Source organism: Haliotis rufescens, unplaced genomic scaffold (assembly GCF_023055435.1).
Source record: "Haliotis rufescens isolate VD_foot unplaced genomic scaffold, xgHalRufe1.0.p SCAF_3, whole genome shotgun sequence".
Taxonomy (NCBI): Eukaryota; Metazoa; Mollusca; class Gastropoda; order Lepetellida; family Haliotidae; genus Haliotis; species Haliotis rufescens.
The window spans coordinates 43,719,158-43,736,568 of NW_025964001.1; the positions used below are offsets into that span (position 1 = coordinate 43,719,158).

General features: G+C 42.3%; 1 protein-coding gene across 4 annotated transcripts in view; it reads right to left on the reverse strand.

The window, feature by feature from the left end:
* The window catches only part of LOC124123877 (proton-coupled folate transporter-like), a 39,592-nt gene that overhangs the window by 10,007 nt on the left and 12,174 nt on the right, over positions 1–17,411 (reverse strand). The window contains exons 1-4 of one of the 4 annotated variants that reach the window (XM_048402981.1): positions 6,389–6,922; positions 5,382–5,513; positions 2,863–3,924; positions 1,811–1,894 (exon numbers count right to left, since the gene is read on the reverse strand). In XM_048402981.1, coding sequence (XP_048258938.1) covers positions 1,811–1,894; positions 2,863–3,924; positions 5,382–5,460 — 1,225 coding nt within the window. In that variant the 5' untranslated portion in view covers positions 5,461–5,513; positions 6,389–6,922. Of the gene's footprint in view, positions 1–1,810; positions 1,895–2,862; positions 3,925–5,381; positions 5,514–6,388; positions 6,923–12,694; positions 12,803–13,570; positions 13,728–14,599; positions 14,684–14,899; positions 15,956–17,411 lie in introns of those variants that run through there. The other 3 variants (XM_046487087.2, XM_046487078.2, XM_046487070.2) reach the window with 3 other exon arrangements.

The following is a 17,411-nucleotide window of genomic DNA, read 5'->3' on the forward strand; positions in this document are numbered from 1 at the left end:
AGGCTGCTCATGCGAGTGGTAAAAGACCTATGCTATATCCCAGCTACATAGGCTGCTCCGGCGAGTGGTATAAGACCTATGCTATATCCCAGCTACATAGGCTGCTCCGGCGAGTGGTATAAGACCTATGCTATATCCCAGCTACATAGGCTGCTCCGGCGAGTGGTATAAGACCTATGCTATATCCCAGCTACATAGGCTGCTCCGGCGAGTGGTATAAGACCTATGCTATATCCCAGCTACATAGACTGCTCCGGCGAGTGGTATAAGACCTATGCTATATCCCAGCTATATAGGTTGCTCCGGCGAGTGGTATAAGACCTATGCTATATCCCAGCTACATAGGCTGCTCCGGCGAGTGGTATAAGACCTATGCTATATCCCAGCTACATAGGCTGCTCCGGCGAGTGGTATAAGACCTATGCTATATCCCAGCTTCATAGGCTGCTCCGGCGAGTGGTATCAGACCTATGCTATATCCCAGCTACATAGGCTGCTCCGGCGAGTGGTATAAGACCTATGCTATATCCCAGCTACATAGGCTGCTCCGGCGAGTGGTATAAGACCTATGCTATATCCCAGCTACATAGGTTGCTCCGGCGAGTGGTATAAGACCTATGCTATATCCCAGCTACATAGGCTGCTCCGGCGAGTGGTATAAGACCTATGCTATATCCCAGCTACATAGGCTGCTCATGCGAGTGGTATAAGACCTATGCTATATCCCAGCTACATAGGCTGCTCCGGCGAGTGGTATCAGACCTATGCTATATCCCAGCTACATAGGCTGCTCCGGCGAGTGGTATAAGACCTATGCTATATCCCAGCTACATAGGCTGCTCCGGCGAGTGGTATAAGACCTATGCTATATCCCAGCTACATAGGCTGCTCCGGCGAGTGGTATAAGACCTATGCTATATCCCAGCTACATAGGCTGCTCCGGCGAGTGGTATAAGACCCATGCTATATCCCAGCTACATAGGCTGCTCCGGCGAGTGGTATAAGACCTATGCTATATCCCAGCTACATAGGCTGCTCCGGCGAGTGGTATAAGACCTATGCTATATCCCAGCTATATAGGTTGCTCCGGCGAGTGGTATAAGACCTATGCTATATCCCAGCTACATAGGCTGCTCCGGCGAGTGGTATAAGACCTATGCTATATCCCAGCTACATAGGCTGCTCCGGCGAGTGGTATAAGACCTAAAGAGGGACGCATATAACCCATCTACCCCGAGGGATCCTGCTACAACTTATAATGTACCTTACGGGATAGGTCTGTCACTTTCAACAAAGCAGCATAGCATTTTACGGTTTTCAAGTTAAAGATCGTAAGCTCATATAGCTCTACAGGGCAGGGTCAACGCTATTGTTATTAAGGTCCGCAAATCAATTTGCATCGACTCGACAGGTAAAGGGTTGGACAATTGAGATATCAGAAATATTGGTTCGCTTTTATAGGTATATGAAGTACCTAATATTGAGATTGCAATAATATTAATTACAATGTCAGAACACGGCGGCTTCATTTCCGATTCTATAATGAAAATGCAATATAGCTTTACTGTTCGAGAGTAACAACACAAAGTTTGTAACAGCTGTACATACATGATTTGAGCTCGTTAAATAGAGTGTGTGTAAAAAATCTTCTTTTTTTCATTCCGCATAATATTACATTACCAAGGTAATAGTGTTACCGCGCGTGATGGTGCTGTTGAAAGTGATTGTTTGGGCTCCCATAGTGTCTGCTCAGGGAGAGGGGTTTCTGGGGAATACTTTGAAAAATTTGTTGTTGAAACAGCTGGCTTACCTTGCTGGTCAGGACTTGCGAGACTAGACATAAACCCTCTCATTAAAGGGCCCGTTGCTTGGGCATATACGCCCGCCACACCCGCTGAAACAGAAGATTGTAGTTAGCACATGGAAGTAGCTTAGTGCCATGGTGTATTACTATTATCAGCTACTTCACGTCAAGGAATACATCACTTCATGAATATGAAGAGACCGTGGGTTGGAGTAGATGGGTGTGGTGAGCCCGAGAGTTGAGGTGAGTTTCTTCTTTAGGATTTAACGTCGTGTTCAAGATTATTGCACTTACAAAGCAGTTATGGACGTGCGTGCGTGCTTGTGATTGTACAAGTCCAGCCGTATCCCGGTTTGTAGTGCTTGATACAATTTGACATGAATACCACGCTCAGACAAAGTATACTGATTCAAAGTCGACTTGTCCTTGTTTTATGCTGAGCACAATGCAAGGTTACAACAAGTATCATTTTGAAACGTCGTTTGGTATGCCACAGACGGTGGATCGAACCACGGACCTTCCGCTCCCCTGACTAGAGGTGGGGAGAAATTGGGTTTAACGTCGCGTCCAAGATCATTGCACTTATATAGCGACGTGCACACACGTGTGTGTGTGTGTGTGTGTGTGTGTGTGTGTGTGTGTGTGTGTGTGTGTGTGTGTGTGTGTGCGTGCGTGTGCGTGTATGTGTGTGTGTGTGCGTGTGCTTGTATGTGTGTGTGCGTGGCTGATTATACTATTCCGGACTGGTGCCGATTTATAGTGATAGCTAGCCAACTGAGAACAGTTGCCGCAGTTGAACATGAATACCCCACTCAGACACAGTATACTGTCGCCGAGCCACCAGTCCTTGTTTTATCCCCTTATTGCCGAGACAGGGTAACGACAAGTACCATCTTTCAACATCTTTTGGTATGACGCTCTCCGGGTGGACGCTCTACCACTAGACCACGGAGGCGGTCTTATCGACAAGAACACGGAGCTCGTATATGACGGGACAGAGTACCATGTTGCTGTATGGGATGAACGTAATACAAGTACGTAGATGCATGTACTCTCACCTATATATATCATGGGGTCGTTGGTGCTGGCCGCGATGAGGACAAGTGACACGATGTTTGACAGGACACCAACGAGAGCAAGGCTGATGGCGGACATGACTCGTCTGAGACACCCTGTCGTCAGTAAGATGACGAACCAAGACAGCAACACCCTAGCGGCAGAGTACAGAGTGATATGGGTCGTCGACCAGAAGAAGGGGCGGGTAAGAAGGAACAGGTTCAGGATCATCTGTTTCGTAAAGTCCACAGAAAAAGATGTGATGAATGTCACGAGGCACAAACCGACTAACGTGCGGGTTTTTGACGGGGCGAAGTAAAAGTTAAATCCTTGTTTAATAATGGATAAATTTTCTTTCAGTACATATTTTGATTTCGCCGCCTGGTGAGTTTCTGGAATGAAAATTATGACTACAAAAAGCGATGCAATGCAGAGAGCAATACTGAGGTACAGTGGTTGTAGGTAGCCGGCTCTGTCAATCCAGACTCCACTAATAGACATTCCAAGAGCAGAGGCCAGGAACAGGATGAAGGAGAGCAGAATCATACGCCATGATCTCCTATCCCCTGGTTCAGTGATGTCCGCTACAGTGCTAAACAAAGCTGTCAACATTGTTGCAAAGAAACCTCCCAATCCATGTAACACCGCTCCTATACACAAGAAGTAGACGCTTAAACTGAACCGAACAACAATAATCATATTGATACAATAAATCATTGCCCCAGTTAGTGAGAGATACATTAGCATCTTCCGTCCAAACACGTCCGAGAGTCCCCCCATCAGGAGAGCAGTTAAACTAGCAGGTAGGATCAGACATAGAGTTATGACAATCAAATCAGTAGTAGCTTTGGCTTGTATGGTGTTCTCTCGATCTGTGTTGTTATTCATGAGGCTCTCGTTGAGATGGTTCACATCATACTCCAGCTTTGCCCTCTCGCGGAGGTAGAACTGTTGATGGGATATCAGAGAGTAGGTGTTGGTGAAGAACAGGAGTCCTACGACCTCCAAGGCCACGTAGCGAGGTCGTCCAGGAGTAGGGGCAGTGCGACCTATGCTACCATAACCTGAAGTGTAAAACGCAAGTCTACAATTTGTAAAACATCACTTTTGCTTGTTAATTGTTTCAGGCGGGAGAACTATTCCAGCTATATAACGTGGTCGTGCAAATGATGGAGCAGGTACATGGGCAGTCGGTATGACGACACACATTCAACCAGATTACAGAGCCTAATATACTGAATTAGAATCGCTACAGGGTGTAAGAGCGGCACGGCAGGGTGGAGCTGTTTGGGTTGTTTTCTAATGTGAGTGCGCTGATCTTTTGCAACTTTATATAAGTTTTTGGCAGACAAGTATAAGGTTGTTTTGGGTTTTTTATTTTCCAACGCTCATATTTTCTCATATGTGGGGACCTATTCTGAATCGAAATTCCTACAGCTACAGCTACATCTTTCGCAAGTGATCGATTATTTGAATTTTTGACAGACAAGTATGTTTATTTCTTTATTTTTAACGTCGCCCTGAAGAATACATCATTTATATGGCGGCGACATTTAAATATTCAGACAAACCAGTGATCGACATCATGAGCAACGATCCTCGCCGTCGATGACACGCAATAAAACAAGTCACTGAGTTTGACCAACCCATACATTAAGTCGCCTCGAACGAAAACCATAGGTTGCTGAGGGCCCAATATACCCACGGGGGGAGATGTGTAAGATCGATGTGGACTGTCTAAATGCGACGGGTCGGAAGGACAGGGGACGACAATGACTTACTTAAAGTAAGTTATTCCCAGTGGTTCAGTAGCACAACAATTTAAGAAACCTTTCTGACCACACAAAGTTTAACTGCAAATGTCATAAAAGACCACACACAGTTTAACCGCAAATGCCAAGTAGGCCCGCAGCCGTCTAGGCTTATCGTAGGGCGTCACTAAATGGATCGGGTAGTCATGCTCGATTACTTGGTTGAATATATGTAATCGTATCCCAACTGTGTGGATCGATGTTCACAATATCGAATACTGGATTGCCTGGTCCAGATCCAATTATTTACAAACTGCAGCCGTATAGCTGGAATAGTGCCATGACACAGTGTAAGGTCAATGTCATGTGAGACTACACACAGATTAGCCAATTAATGTCATGTGAGACCACTCACATTTCAACCACAATTGCTGGAATTGTATCGAATATATTGTCTCCGAAAAAGCTTGAAAAAATAACTATGCTTCTCACTGTTGAGAAAAAGAAATTGTCTGCCACAAAAATGACCTTTTTGCAAGGTGATTTTGAGGAAAAAACATTTAAACTCATAGTTTTAGTTAAAACAATATCGGGTTTTGCAGATGTAGATGAAAAAATATCTAGTCCCCCCTCCTCCCCCCACCCCCTACTCCCACCACTCCAACAAAAAACCGAAGTATCAAATGGTCGGTCTCCCAGATAACATCATTCAACTCTTTTTATAAAACGTATTTTTGGTGTGATAATATTGGGTAGGAAGGTTTACTTACCCCCGTCTTTTTTTCCAACATCATCACCGAACGTTGTGAAACTTGTCTCGTGTACAGTGGAGTCGTCATGTGCTGACATGACTTACATATCACGTGGTACTTCTAGGTTTGAAGAGGTCTTGTATTTGAGGACTACAAGAGAAGTACAAATGTTCGTTAAGTTGTGCCATATTGGACGGGGGTATAGTTCAGTCGGCTACGTGTTAGACCGTTAGTTCAGTATAGATTTTGTCGAGCACATGTTGCAAACATGTTTCCTGAATTTTAAAGTTCCGGTTCAGTCCTTTGTCAAGACCCTCACAATAAAGAAGAGAATAAGGACATAAAACCTAGAATAGAAAAGAAGTAATCTCTAGGCCTTACCTAAAATATGAGATCTGATGAATTGAATCTCTCATGACCGTTAGCAAGAGGTGTAATAACGAATTGTATATCTCAAGACCTAACCTGCAAAAGATGTGGCAAATAGCATCTCTCAAGACCTTACCTGCAATATATGTGACAAATAGCATGTCTCAAGACCTTACCTGTAACAGATGTGGCAAATAGCATCTCTCAAGACCTTACCTGTAACAGATGTGGCAAATAGCATCTCTCAAGACCTTACCTGCAATAGATGTGACAAATAGCATCTCTCAAGACCTTACCTGCAATAGATGTGACAAATAGCATCTCTCAAGACCTTACCTGCAATAGATGTGGCAAATAGCATCTCCCAAGACCTTACCTGCAATAGATGTGACAAATAGCATCTCTAAAGACCTTACCTGTAACAGATGTGGCAAATAGCATCTCTCAAGACCTTACCTGCAATAGATGTGACAAATAGCATCTCTCAAGACCTTACCTGCAATAGATGTGACAAATAGCATCTCTCAAGACCTTACCTGCAACAAACGTGGCAAGTAGCATCTCTCAAGACCTTACCTGCAATAGGTGTGACAAATAGCATCTCTCAAGACCTTACCTGCAACATACGTGGTAAGTAGCATCTCTCAAGACCTTACCTGCAATAGATGTGGCACATTGCGTCTCTCAATACCATACCTGCAACAGATGTGACGAATTATATCTCTCGAGACCTGACCCACAACAGAAGTATTGAAATGCTAACACGTACCTATCACATGCGTGTGGACATCACATGCAGCTCACCAGTTTAGAGTTCGGTCCAATTGTTTTGTGAACAATGTAGGTGTTGTGGCTGCCTTGGTTTGCTATTCAGAATATGATTTCAATTGTGACAGATTATTAACATAAGTGTTCCCTTATTACTAGAATATCGATCCGGCGTTGCTGATATCCCATTTATACAAAGTTCGGTCTCAGTTCATTGAACTGAAAAGTGTAAACAAGACTGACAAATAACGCTGAATTCTCCGTTTGATAATAATAACTGCTAGTATTTAAACTTGTAAACCGTCAACCATTGTTATCAGCTAAAACCAAACGCACGCACAGGGCTGCCCCACAGCTGTAGGAGATGCTGAAGCATGGCAAGCTTATCTGTCTTCGCGGTCTGTCGTTTATTAATTATGCTATGGCCATGTCACATTTTCAACTCACGAATTTGCCAGGCAAATTCCATAATCTTTACATCACACACGACGACCTGTTGAGATCCTCTGAGACCTGTCGGAGTGAGTACAGACCTGATCATGCATATAACTTGTCATTTGTGTGCACTACAGTCGTGAAATAGGTCAAGGTACCGGCGGTCACAACGCACCAATGTCCCAGCGTTCACTTACAGTACACGGGTGTGGATAAGTGACCACATCACGACGGCGTGCTTTCTGCATGCATAGTCCACGAATTGGATATATTTCGATTGGATATTTCTAACAGGGAATAATTCCTTGCAGGTGTCGTTGAGTTTGACCAGATTATTAACTGTTTCTAATCACTCCTCAAGTGACCCCTTATATTTGTCCATGGGTTCTGTAATTTATCAAATCAATGCGTCCCCAAATGAATGCGAGTGTTGACCCTGGTCTAAAATGCGCCATGAAATTAATGCGAGTAGCATTGCCTTGGAACTATAAAACTAGAGTGTAGACCGTAGACTTAGAAATCCATGAAATAAAATGAGAGGTCTTCACAAACCTAACTTCAACTATATCAAATTCCAAATAACGCATATTCACATGAGATACGTTTGGTTACGGACGCAGTTGATAAATGTTCCAAATATACATAATTATATATATTTTAATTTTGTCTTACAACCATTTAGCGGATCTATTTGTCTTGATTTGCCACTTACTCGGGCAGATATTATTGATATAGCATTTATGTATAGTCGGTGATATTATAATATTATAATATGATAATTATGATATTATAATATTATTTGCATGCTTAATTATATAACTCTTATATTACTCTGTATATACGAACTACAAAAACTGAGGTAACTGATGAAACGACGGTGGAGGTATACTGACCATAAATATCATGATGCGGAAAGATGCTACCTTTACTAAAACATTATGAAAGTCCATATTACTATGTTGTATTAAAGGAATCAATATTAATTAATAATGGATAAAATTTACTATAGCCCGTGAGGATATTGGAAAGGTACAGGAGCAATACAAAAACTAGCTACAGCAGCTAAGATATCTAAAACAGAAGCAATACGGCATATATACTTGGCAGCCCCACGATATATACCGAGGGAGAAGTGTAATATATCCACAACAAATGTTCACCAGGCTGAGCTCCTGTTTCTTCCACATTAGTCAAGATGTAAAGAATATGAATATGCTTTAACAGTAGTAGATGTATCTAGTCGAAAAGATACTGAGCCATTGAACTCAAAAGATTCAACTGAAGCAGTTTATGCACTAGATTGCATATATAAACGTAGACCCTTAAAATTGTCTAAGTTATGTCGAGTAGATTCTGGACTCGAGTTTATAGGATCAGTAACTAAACTGTCCACAAAGCACGGTGTTACAATCTGTCGTGCTGAACAAGAGGTCCATTGTAGCGAAGCTATTGTTGGAAGATTTAACCGAATTTTGTATCAATATGCCCAGGAGATATGATGGATGATGGATGATGGATGATGATGATGATGACGATGATGATGATAAAAGATCAACAGAATGGGTGACACGAATATCAGCTGCTGTATCAGCGCTAAATAATGAAGAATCAATATTAATTAGAAAGAGCCCAACCGGTGCTATTAAAATGAAATATGTGACTTCTGAATCTTCAGCGCCGCGGATAGGTAAAGAACAAACAGTTCCAGTGTAAGATATTTATACCAGCCTGTTGAACTCAATGGAGGCCAACGTTGTGCAACTGATCCAGTTTGGTCTCTTAAGATATATAACATTAGTCGATGTGGTGAGCCTTACTTGCATTATGATGCAGATGGACCGAGCAGAGGATTTGTAGGAGAAGAGTTGCCAATACTTTCCAGTGATACAGTATTACATCCCAAAGTAACCACATGCATGGGTAGTTCACCACTTATCAACCCATCTCTTTGTACCTAAGGGGGAATAAAGATGTCTTATTCATTGTTAATCCATATATCCTGTGCTTGTCACTTAATGTCACATCTCATGTTTGAATGTTCTACTGTTGACTAAAGCCTCTTCATGTTCACGTTTTCGATGATTTATTACTACATACTTCTTAACACCTTTAGCTATTCTTAGTTCATCATTATCAGAAGTCTTTATGCAATAGATCTTTGGTCTTAATCCAACATACTCAGCAATAGGAGTTCCAGCACACTCATCCTTTATCTTACCAAATACCTTTGTATTTACTGTGCTGGGATGGATTATCTTTTGGGTAATCTTTGGATCATACTTTCTATTTTTCTGCCCGATCTTTATACACATCAGTTTGTATTTCCATTACAAATGAATTTGTATCGGTATATACTACTCAAAAGAAGTTAATGACCACCTGATTCTTTCATATTACTATAGTTAATACATCATGGCATGCCAGATTAACTGTAGTAATATGAAAGAATCAAGTGGTCCTAAACTTCTTTTGAGTAGTATATAATTCCTCGCATCTATGAACATGTTGCTTCTTAAGTTCATTGTAATAAAAGTCGTTCAGTAAGTGTTCTGACAAGTCAAGAAAACTCATACGAACATATACTGGTCTTTTGAATTCTATATTACTCTTTTTCATATGTAATGCCACTAAGTCGTTATCAAATATGTTTTGTTAAAAGCTGGACTAGCTGTCAAAATCAACATCAATACGCTTGCTGTGATTCTCCATAGTTTTACCAAATTATTCTTGAGCTTATATAGGTTCTTTTCACTAGTAGCCATCGTTCTGTGTGTGTAGCCAGCCGTATGTATGGTGTCATAAAAGGGCTTTGATCAAACTATGTATTTTCTTTAGTTTTATACCAAATGATAGGTGTAACTGGAGATTTCTATAGTGGACTATATACTTTGTCTAATCCATCAAATTGTTACGAGTTTTTTTCTACTTTAGCCAGCTTAGTCTTACCCATCAAGTTATGTTCATAGTCAGACACCATTAAACTTTTAGTGGCTAGCGGATAAAAATTGGTGTTTTGAAAATGTGTGGGGTATTCAAAGTCAACTTCCAGTATGTATCAGAATCTTTGGGAATATTATTCACATCAATATTATCTACCCACTCAAAACCACATGTGGGTCTCAGGTCTCAGACGTTAACCACTTCGGTGAAACCCATGAGCATGGGTATGGTGCTGACGAACCTAGAAACATACAACTTGTGGCCATCAGGAGAACTTGTGGCAATCTTATAAGATCTCCAATCATCTATGGATTTCGTGTGCGATAAATTTTCCCTGGTTACTCTCTCTCTTCATTACATAGTTAAATAGCACTGCGGACCATATCTCAACAGCACCAGCTGATGGCAAGGTACCTGAGGAAGAGATTCGTTTAGTGTTGTCAGAACTCAAACAACACAATGCAACAAGATAGTCGATCAAATACTTGTAAGACAAGTGGCATTTGTGAAGATGCAAAAAACAAGTTCATAGTACAGGGGAGACAAGCACACCAAGCATTCCGCGCCAAAACCAGGGAGCAGGATAGATTAAGAATAAATATTCTTGATAAATATTGATGCTATATATTGGTGCTAGGGGGTACCCCAGCATTTGGTGCCCCATAATTTTGTCTTGCCGCATCATGAGATGACGTCGTGCCCCATAATTTTATGTAAATGTTAGTCCTGCAACATCATGATATACATTTATGCGGATTGACGTACCTCCACCGTCTATACTACTCGCCTAAAGAGCTACGCCAAGCCGGACAACGTTGGCGGGTGCTGGGTTGTCTCTGACGTACACACTCTCCACCAGGGAACATCCCACAGATGCTCTGTTTGTGTCATGTCGGAGCCTAGCGGGCGATTCCAATGTCCATATGCATTCTCGTCGTAGATAATCGGGACGATCTGGCATTGTCATCTTGCTGTATCAAATTTCTGACGATGATTCTAGTGAATGGATCAACGACAGGATTCAACATATATATTTACTAGCCAGTCAAATGTCCATTCACAATATCCTAATCAGTTCGCCTGTCATGTGTGATACCGCCCCACACCATAACACCGTCGCCCCCATTCCGATCACGGCCAAGAACTGTTGCCCTGGCACACCGCTTGCCTCCGTCCACAACGTCGTTTTCCGCCATACGTACCATATATGAATTGGAGGCAAAACCTTTATACGTCTGTAAACATGGTGTTGTGCCATTGGCGCACATTCCGTCCCTGGTGTTGCCTCGCCCACTATCTATTACATTGTGCAAATTATGTAATGTAATCTTGTTTCTTTGTTGTCAAGAGCCCCACTCAGCAATATTCAAGGTATATGACGTCGGTCTGTAAATAATCGAGGCTGGACCAGACAATCCAGTGATTGACATCATGAACATCGATCTACACAATTGGGATATGATGACAAGCATCAATCAAGTCAGCAGCTTGTCCACCCGATCCCATTAGTCACCTCTTACGACAACCATATTCGCCTTTTACAGCTAGCATGGGGTGCTGAAGATTCTACTCCGGATCTTCATGAGTAAACTAATGTAATGAGACGATCTTGTCACGGTGTCTGCCACGTCCAGGTCTCAATGCAATCTCACCCGTTTCTCCCAGTCATTAAATTACACTTTTTGATTTACCAAACATTCGGGCAACTTGACTTCCCAATTTACAAATTATATCTGTATTTTCATTGGATGAGAAAGGGTCACATGACCTTCCTTTAAACACGGTATTGCCCCGAAATCCACCCTCTGTGCAGTGATCAAAAGTGATATTGCTCTGTATGATTGAGCCAGTTCAAAGGATAGAAATATTTTCAGCCAATCAGAGAGAGCGTAACGCAAGGCTAGTTGTGCATCATCTCCTATGACTTCCCGTGACATCTGATTTAATTATTGTTGAATTTGAAATATTTCTCTATTTTAAATTATGTCATAAAGCAATATTAATAATGGACACAGTTCGAGCAATATCATGTTTTATGGATCCAGGTAACTGATATTGACCTCGGCCGCTGGCTGCCCTCGGTCATAATCAGTTTCAGTCAATAAAACATGATATTGCCCTCGTGAATAGTCAATAATTGATAAACCCGCATACTTATATTACTCTGTATGGCACTTTGAATAGCGACAATGACATGGCCATTATTCAGAAGTATACATACTTCAAATATTGTTTTTCCAGCGGGTACTCACTCAGTGAGTGATTGAGTTGGGTTTAACGCCGTTTTTAACAGTATTCCAGTTGTACCGCGGCGTGGCTGCTTAATGTGGGAGGAAAGCCCGAAGTGATGCAAGTCTCAGACGTTTACCACTTCGGTGAAACCAACGAGCACGGGTATGGTGCTGACAAACCTAGAAACATAATAGGGGCGAACCGGGATTCGAACCCACAATCATAGGTTTCTGGCGTGCCCAAGGGAAGCAACTCTGCACAAATCGTGGGGCCTTAGACGACTGGGCAACCCCTGCTCCGGTACTCTCAGGAGTCCTTCCACTGACGTTATCCCTTTGGATCAACCAGTGGAACTATCAACTGACGTTATTTATTGTATTTTTATTGTTTTATGCATTTCTAGAAGAATAACAGTTCCAAACTGTATGTAATATTATTGCAGGGATTGTATAACAAATGTGTCTTTTACGCCTGGTTTTCACAGGTGTTACTTCTCTTTAGGGGAAAACAATTGATTGAGATCGTAAAGTCAGATGTGTTTGTTTAGTCACTTATCGGAATCTTTGTCCAAAATGGGAACAGAGAAACACTGTTTTACATCTTTATTGTCGCAAATCACCCATTGTGCCTGTCCTCAATGTGGGCTATAGTGTACCAGGGACCAATTGAATCCCTTGTTTCTAATGTTGATATATCTGAAACAGAATATGCTTTTTATTATGACAGTGTCAAGTATGAAAGTTAGACGTCGTTAGCCTGTTTCCGGGGGTATCTGTACATTCGGTACACGTAAGAGGAAGCACATTACCTGTGGCAGTGTTAGGATTATATTTTAAACTCATTTTGAAAACGGACTGCTTCCAGTCTATTACTTGCAAAGGTGAATGAATATACGAGTGTTTAATTACGCCAGTTATATTATGAAGGTGTGCAGAGTATTAACTTTGGGTCAAGAAGAGACACAAATTGGGTACTAGGGACCTTTTTTAACAAAGGTTCTGGGGGAGGGGGGGGGGGGGGTAGCGACACATCTTGAATCACTTTCTAGAAATCACTTTTACCAACGATTCCCATGGTAAGAGAAACTTTATGTATTGGATCCCGGGATTCGGATACTGGGAATCTACCCTGTGTTGGAATGTCTACTGACATGACATTGTTACCCGCGGCCTCTTCAGGAACCTTTTAACGGGATTTTTTTAATTTTTCAGTCACAAACCACGTATTTGGAAATAAACTGGAACTATCTCCAAGGCAATATGAATATAAACAAAATACTGATACACATTTACAGCAAAAGCACAGAGAGAGCAAGCTAATAATGACACCGTGAATTGTTTGACAGAACAGTCCACACATTAGAGTTAAAGTAATATGATGTTTCATTTAATTGTGTCTTATTCTTTGGCTTATTGGCAGTGCACAGATAAACTTGGTTGGCCTTCTGTATGACATATACCTACCCAAGTATGCCGACGACAACTGCAACTACGGCAGTCATGACGAAGTATGCGACGCCAGGGCGGACATCCAGGGTGCCTCGGTAGGTGAGGTTGATGGCCAGAGTAACGAACAGGTAGCAGATTAACTGGCACACGTTCAGAGTAGAGAATAGGGCGCCTTAGCAAAGCATTCATAAAATTAGTTCTGTCTCCAAAACATGTACCTAATTATATTCAAATCTCTTATCTTTGGGGAAAAAGAAACATCATAGAAAATTAATAACTATCGTTTTAATATTACAAGAGAGTTCCAATGTGTAACCTATTCAGCACAAAAAAGTCCGAATCTTAATAAAAGCGACAAAGCCCTTCCGTAATCATAAGAAATGTCCATATTACGATTCAGACTATATCATTTGCTGATATGATAATCAGTGAGTGAGTGAGTTTGGTTTAACGCCGCTCTTAACAGTATTCCAGTTATATCACGGCGTGTCATCTTAATGTGGGAGGAAAGCCCGAAGTGATGCAAGTCTCAGACGTTTACCACTTCGGTGAAACCCACGAGCACGGGTATGGTGCTGACAAACCTAGAAACATAATAGGGGCGAACCGGGATTCGAACCAATCATAGGTATCTGGCGTGCCCAAGGGACGCAACTGCACAGCGAATCGCGCCGCCTCAGACAACTGGGCTACCCGTGCCCCCCTGATATGATAATGAATTACATAGGGATGATACCAGTTCAAAAGGGAATTGCATCGGATATATAATTGGTCACTGTTAGTCAAATTTGGAAAAGCCCCCGACATGTCGACGATAAAACCTTTGGAAAGCTTTTGCTGAGGCATTGAATACTTTAAGCCTGAACTAACAATGTCTGAGCAAGAGTCGCATGACGATCGCATGAAAGTTCGAAGTAAGTAGTATGTTCTATTGTGCCTCAAAAACTGCGAAATGTAGACACCAAAAGCTGGGACTGCCTGGAATGATTCAAAGCTTTCAAACTGTGCGTTCTAATTCTGGGTACATTTATACTTTAAACCAACCTTGTTCTTGGAGAGGCACACACTTCGACATGAAGGTTCTCACCATTGAGATGCCCTGGTCACCGTACAACCCAACACAGGCCGCTGGATGTAAACAGATATTTGTATATTAATTATGAACATTATCGTCTTCATCATTGTAGAAGTGATTGGATTATGTTGTTAGGGCATTAAATAGTTGAAGGGTGGATTAGGAATCCGTCATGCCGTTTCAGGAATGTTCCAGCAACATACGGGGAATGTAACAATGGGATTAATGAATTGTGCTTATTCTGGGAATCGAACCCCATTTCAACTTACCAATATACATCACTGAATCTGTGTCCGCAATGCCTATGAGAAGGACGTCCAGAGACAGCGAGAGACATCCGAATATGGCAAGTGTGAGGTCGGAGCAGTATCGAAGCAGACACTTAGTTGACACGAGTATGATGGCCCAGCTTATCACTGTCTTCACCCCGTAGTAGAGGGCGACATGTGTAGAAGTCCAATTGAATGGTGGAGCGAGGAGGAACAGACTGGATAGAGTCATTTCCACCTTCACGATGGACAGAATCAGGACGCCGGCCAACAGCGAGAGGAGCAGGGAAATGCGTCGCAGACTCGGGATACTCCGCCCATATACGTCAATGCCTCTTTGTATATTCTCGATAATGTCTGATAAACAGAGAGACCTCAATGACCCACCAGGCACTGTTTCAGGCAAGACACACCACACAAACAAAACGTTGGTGAAACTGGCCACAGCGTACAGTACAGCCGGGAACACAAATCCAAACGAATCAATGAGGACACCCGTTATGGAGATACCCAAACTGACGCCAACAGCGATGGCTGCACATGACGTTGTGATGCGGAATGATCGCTGTGGCCCAATGGGTGTAACGTCAGCTACCATTGCTATTCCGCATGTTAACATCAGAGCGTAGCTGCCACCAAGCCCATAAATCATGTTTCCAATAAACAGGTATCCAACATGCAGATCAAAGTGCATGACAATGATATCAATGTTAACTTTCACAAAGGAAGCAACATTAACCATAATAAGAAACGGTTTCCTCCCAAGCTGATCAGAAAGAGGCCCGACTAACAAGTTCACAAAAATGGCTGGACATAATAAAGTAATTAATATATATGTAAAGGTCATGGTCGTGTCTGCTTGGATGGCGTCGACTATGTCCTTCGTGACGTTGACTGAAGACCCATTTCCGGTATAGGAACGCATATACTTGTCGTGGAGGTAGAACTGGGTAAGCAGGACGTTGGTGTGGCAGACATAGTACAGAAACAAGGGCAATTCCACCAGAGCGAGTCGGCTTGGCGTCTCCAAGCCCCCACTTGAGGACAACATGACGTCTGCCAACAAAAAGGTTATTAAATGACCATAGGCATGGATAATACTTTGCTGAGAGGTTGTGTGTATGTGATGAGTACTTATTTGTGTTCTCACTGCACTGTTCAATCAGGTAGGAAGTTGTCCCCAGAAATCTATGCCTTTCCTAAGGGGCGACTTAATGTATCAGGTGACCAGGCTTGGTTAAATGTGCATCTTCGTACCTCAAGGGCTTCTGATAATAATAAATGGTTTATCTGGTCCAGACTAGGACGTACTGTACATGTGGTCGCAATGTAACTGGACTATTGTAATAGAAATTAATAAATATATTATATACAATTTGTGCAAATCCTATTTTTCATGCTAGCTCAGATACTAGTCGTTCATACAGACACTTAAAGCGACTTATACCATTTAAACTTAAAATGTAATGTGTTAACTTTGCTGAATGTAACAAAAATGTTTTATGACTATCATTAACAAAAACAGACAACCGTGAAGTGCGGGGGGGGGGGGGGGGGGGGGGGGGGGGCGGGGGGGGGGAGACAAGAGAACATCAGTCGGCTGAGGGAGCAGCAGACGGCTAGGTCACATGTCTTGGTCACGTCACGTGGCGAGGCCTTTACCGACACTTGTTTGTCCCATCCCTCCCTTAACATTAACATTGAAACAGAGAAGAACCTAGGAAACACGTTCGGAGGGACAATCAATTTCGCCTTTTAGATGTGACCAGCGTGAGCTGCTTAAAGTGTCTATGTAAACGCTAGACAATATCATCTTCCCGAGTCAAGGGAGTTAACTGACTGTAAAAGTCCAGTTTCCATCCTTGCCAATTAGGATGGAATTTCCGGGCTCGATCGTAGGGCCACCAGTGGCTATTACGAGTTATGTCCCTTCTATATCCCTCCGATTGACAAATTAGATTCCACAAAATGGCAGCGCCCAGTGAAGACGATTTGATCGATAATCAAAATCTATATTGTGATAAAACGGGTCTTACTTAACGATGTGCATCAAATCGCGTGAGCACCTTGATTAAACAGCCATGAAAAGATTTGGAAAATATCTGTTGACGCCGAGTTGGCGGTACACATGCCTTGCAAATCCTGCAGTCGACCGAAATCTGCACGGCAGTTCACGAACAGGATGTCGATTTCGTTACGAGCTTGGACTATGCATAGACTCGTCAGTCCAGCCAAAATATAACTCCATAATTCCAGCCTAGATCGGCATGGATGGAAACAGGACTTTTATAGTCAGTTCTGTTGCCTCAGGTAGATGGACAATATGGGCGAATTGTATTTTATCTAGAATGCAAACTAAGTGTTCCACTTCGTTACCTGCCAAACTATAGTCACTGTCAAAATGGCTCTCACTGCTATTTTATCTTCTTTCTCTCTCCAAATTCAAGATTGATAATCTAACTGAATCCGTCAATAATCTGGATATCCATGGATAAGTGGGGACACGGGTGGC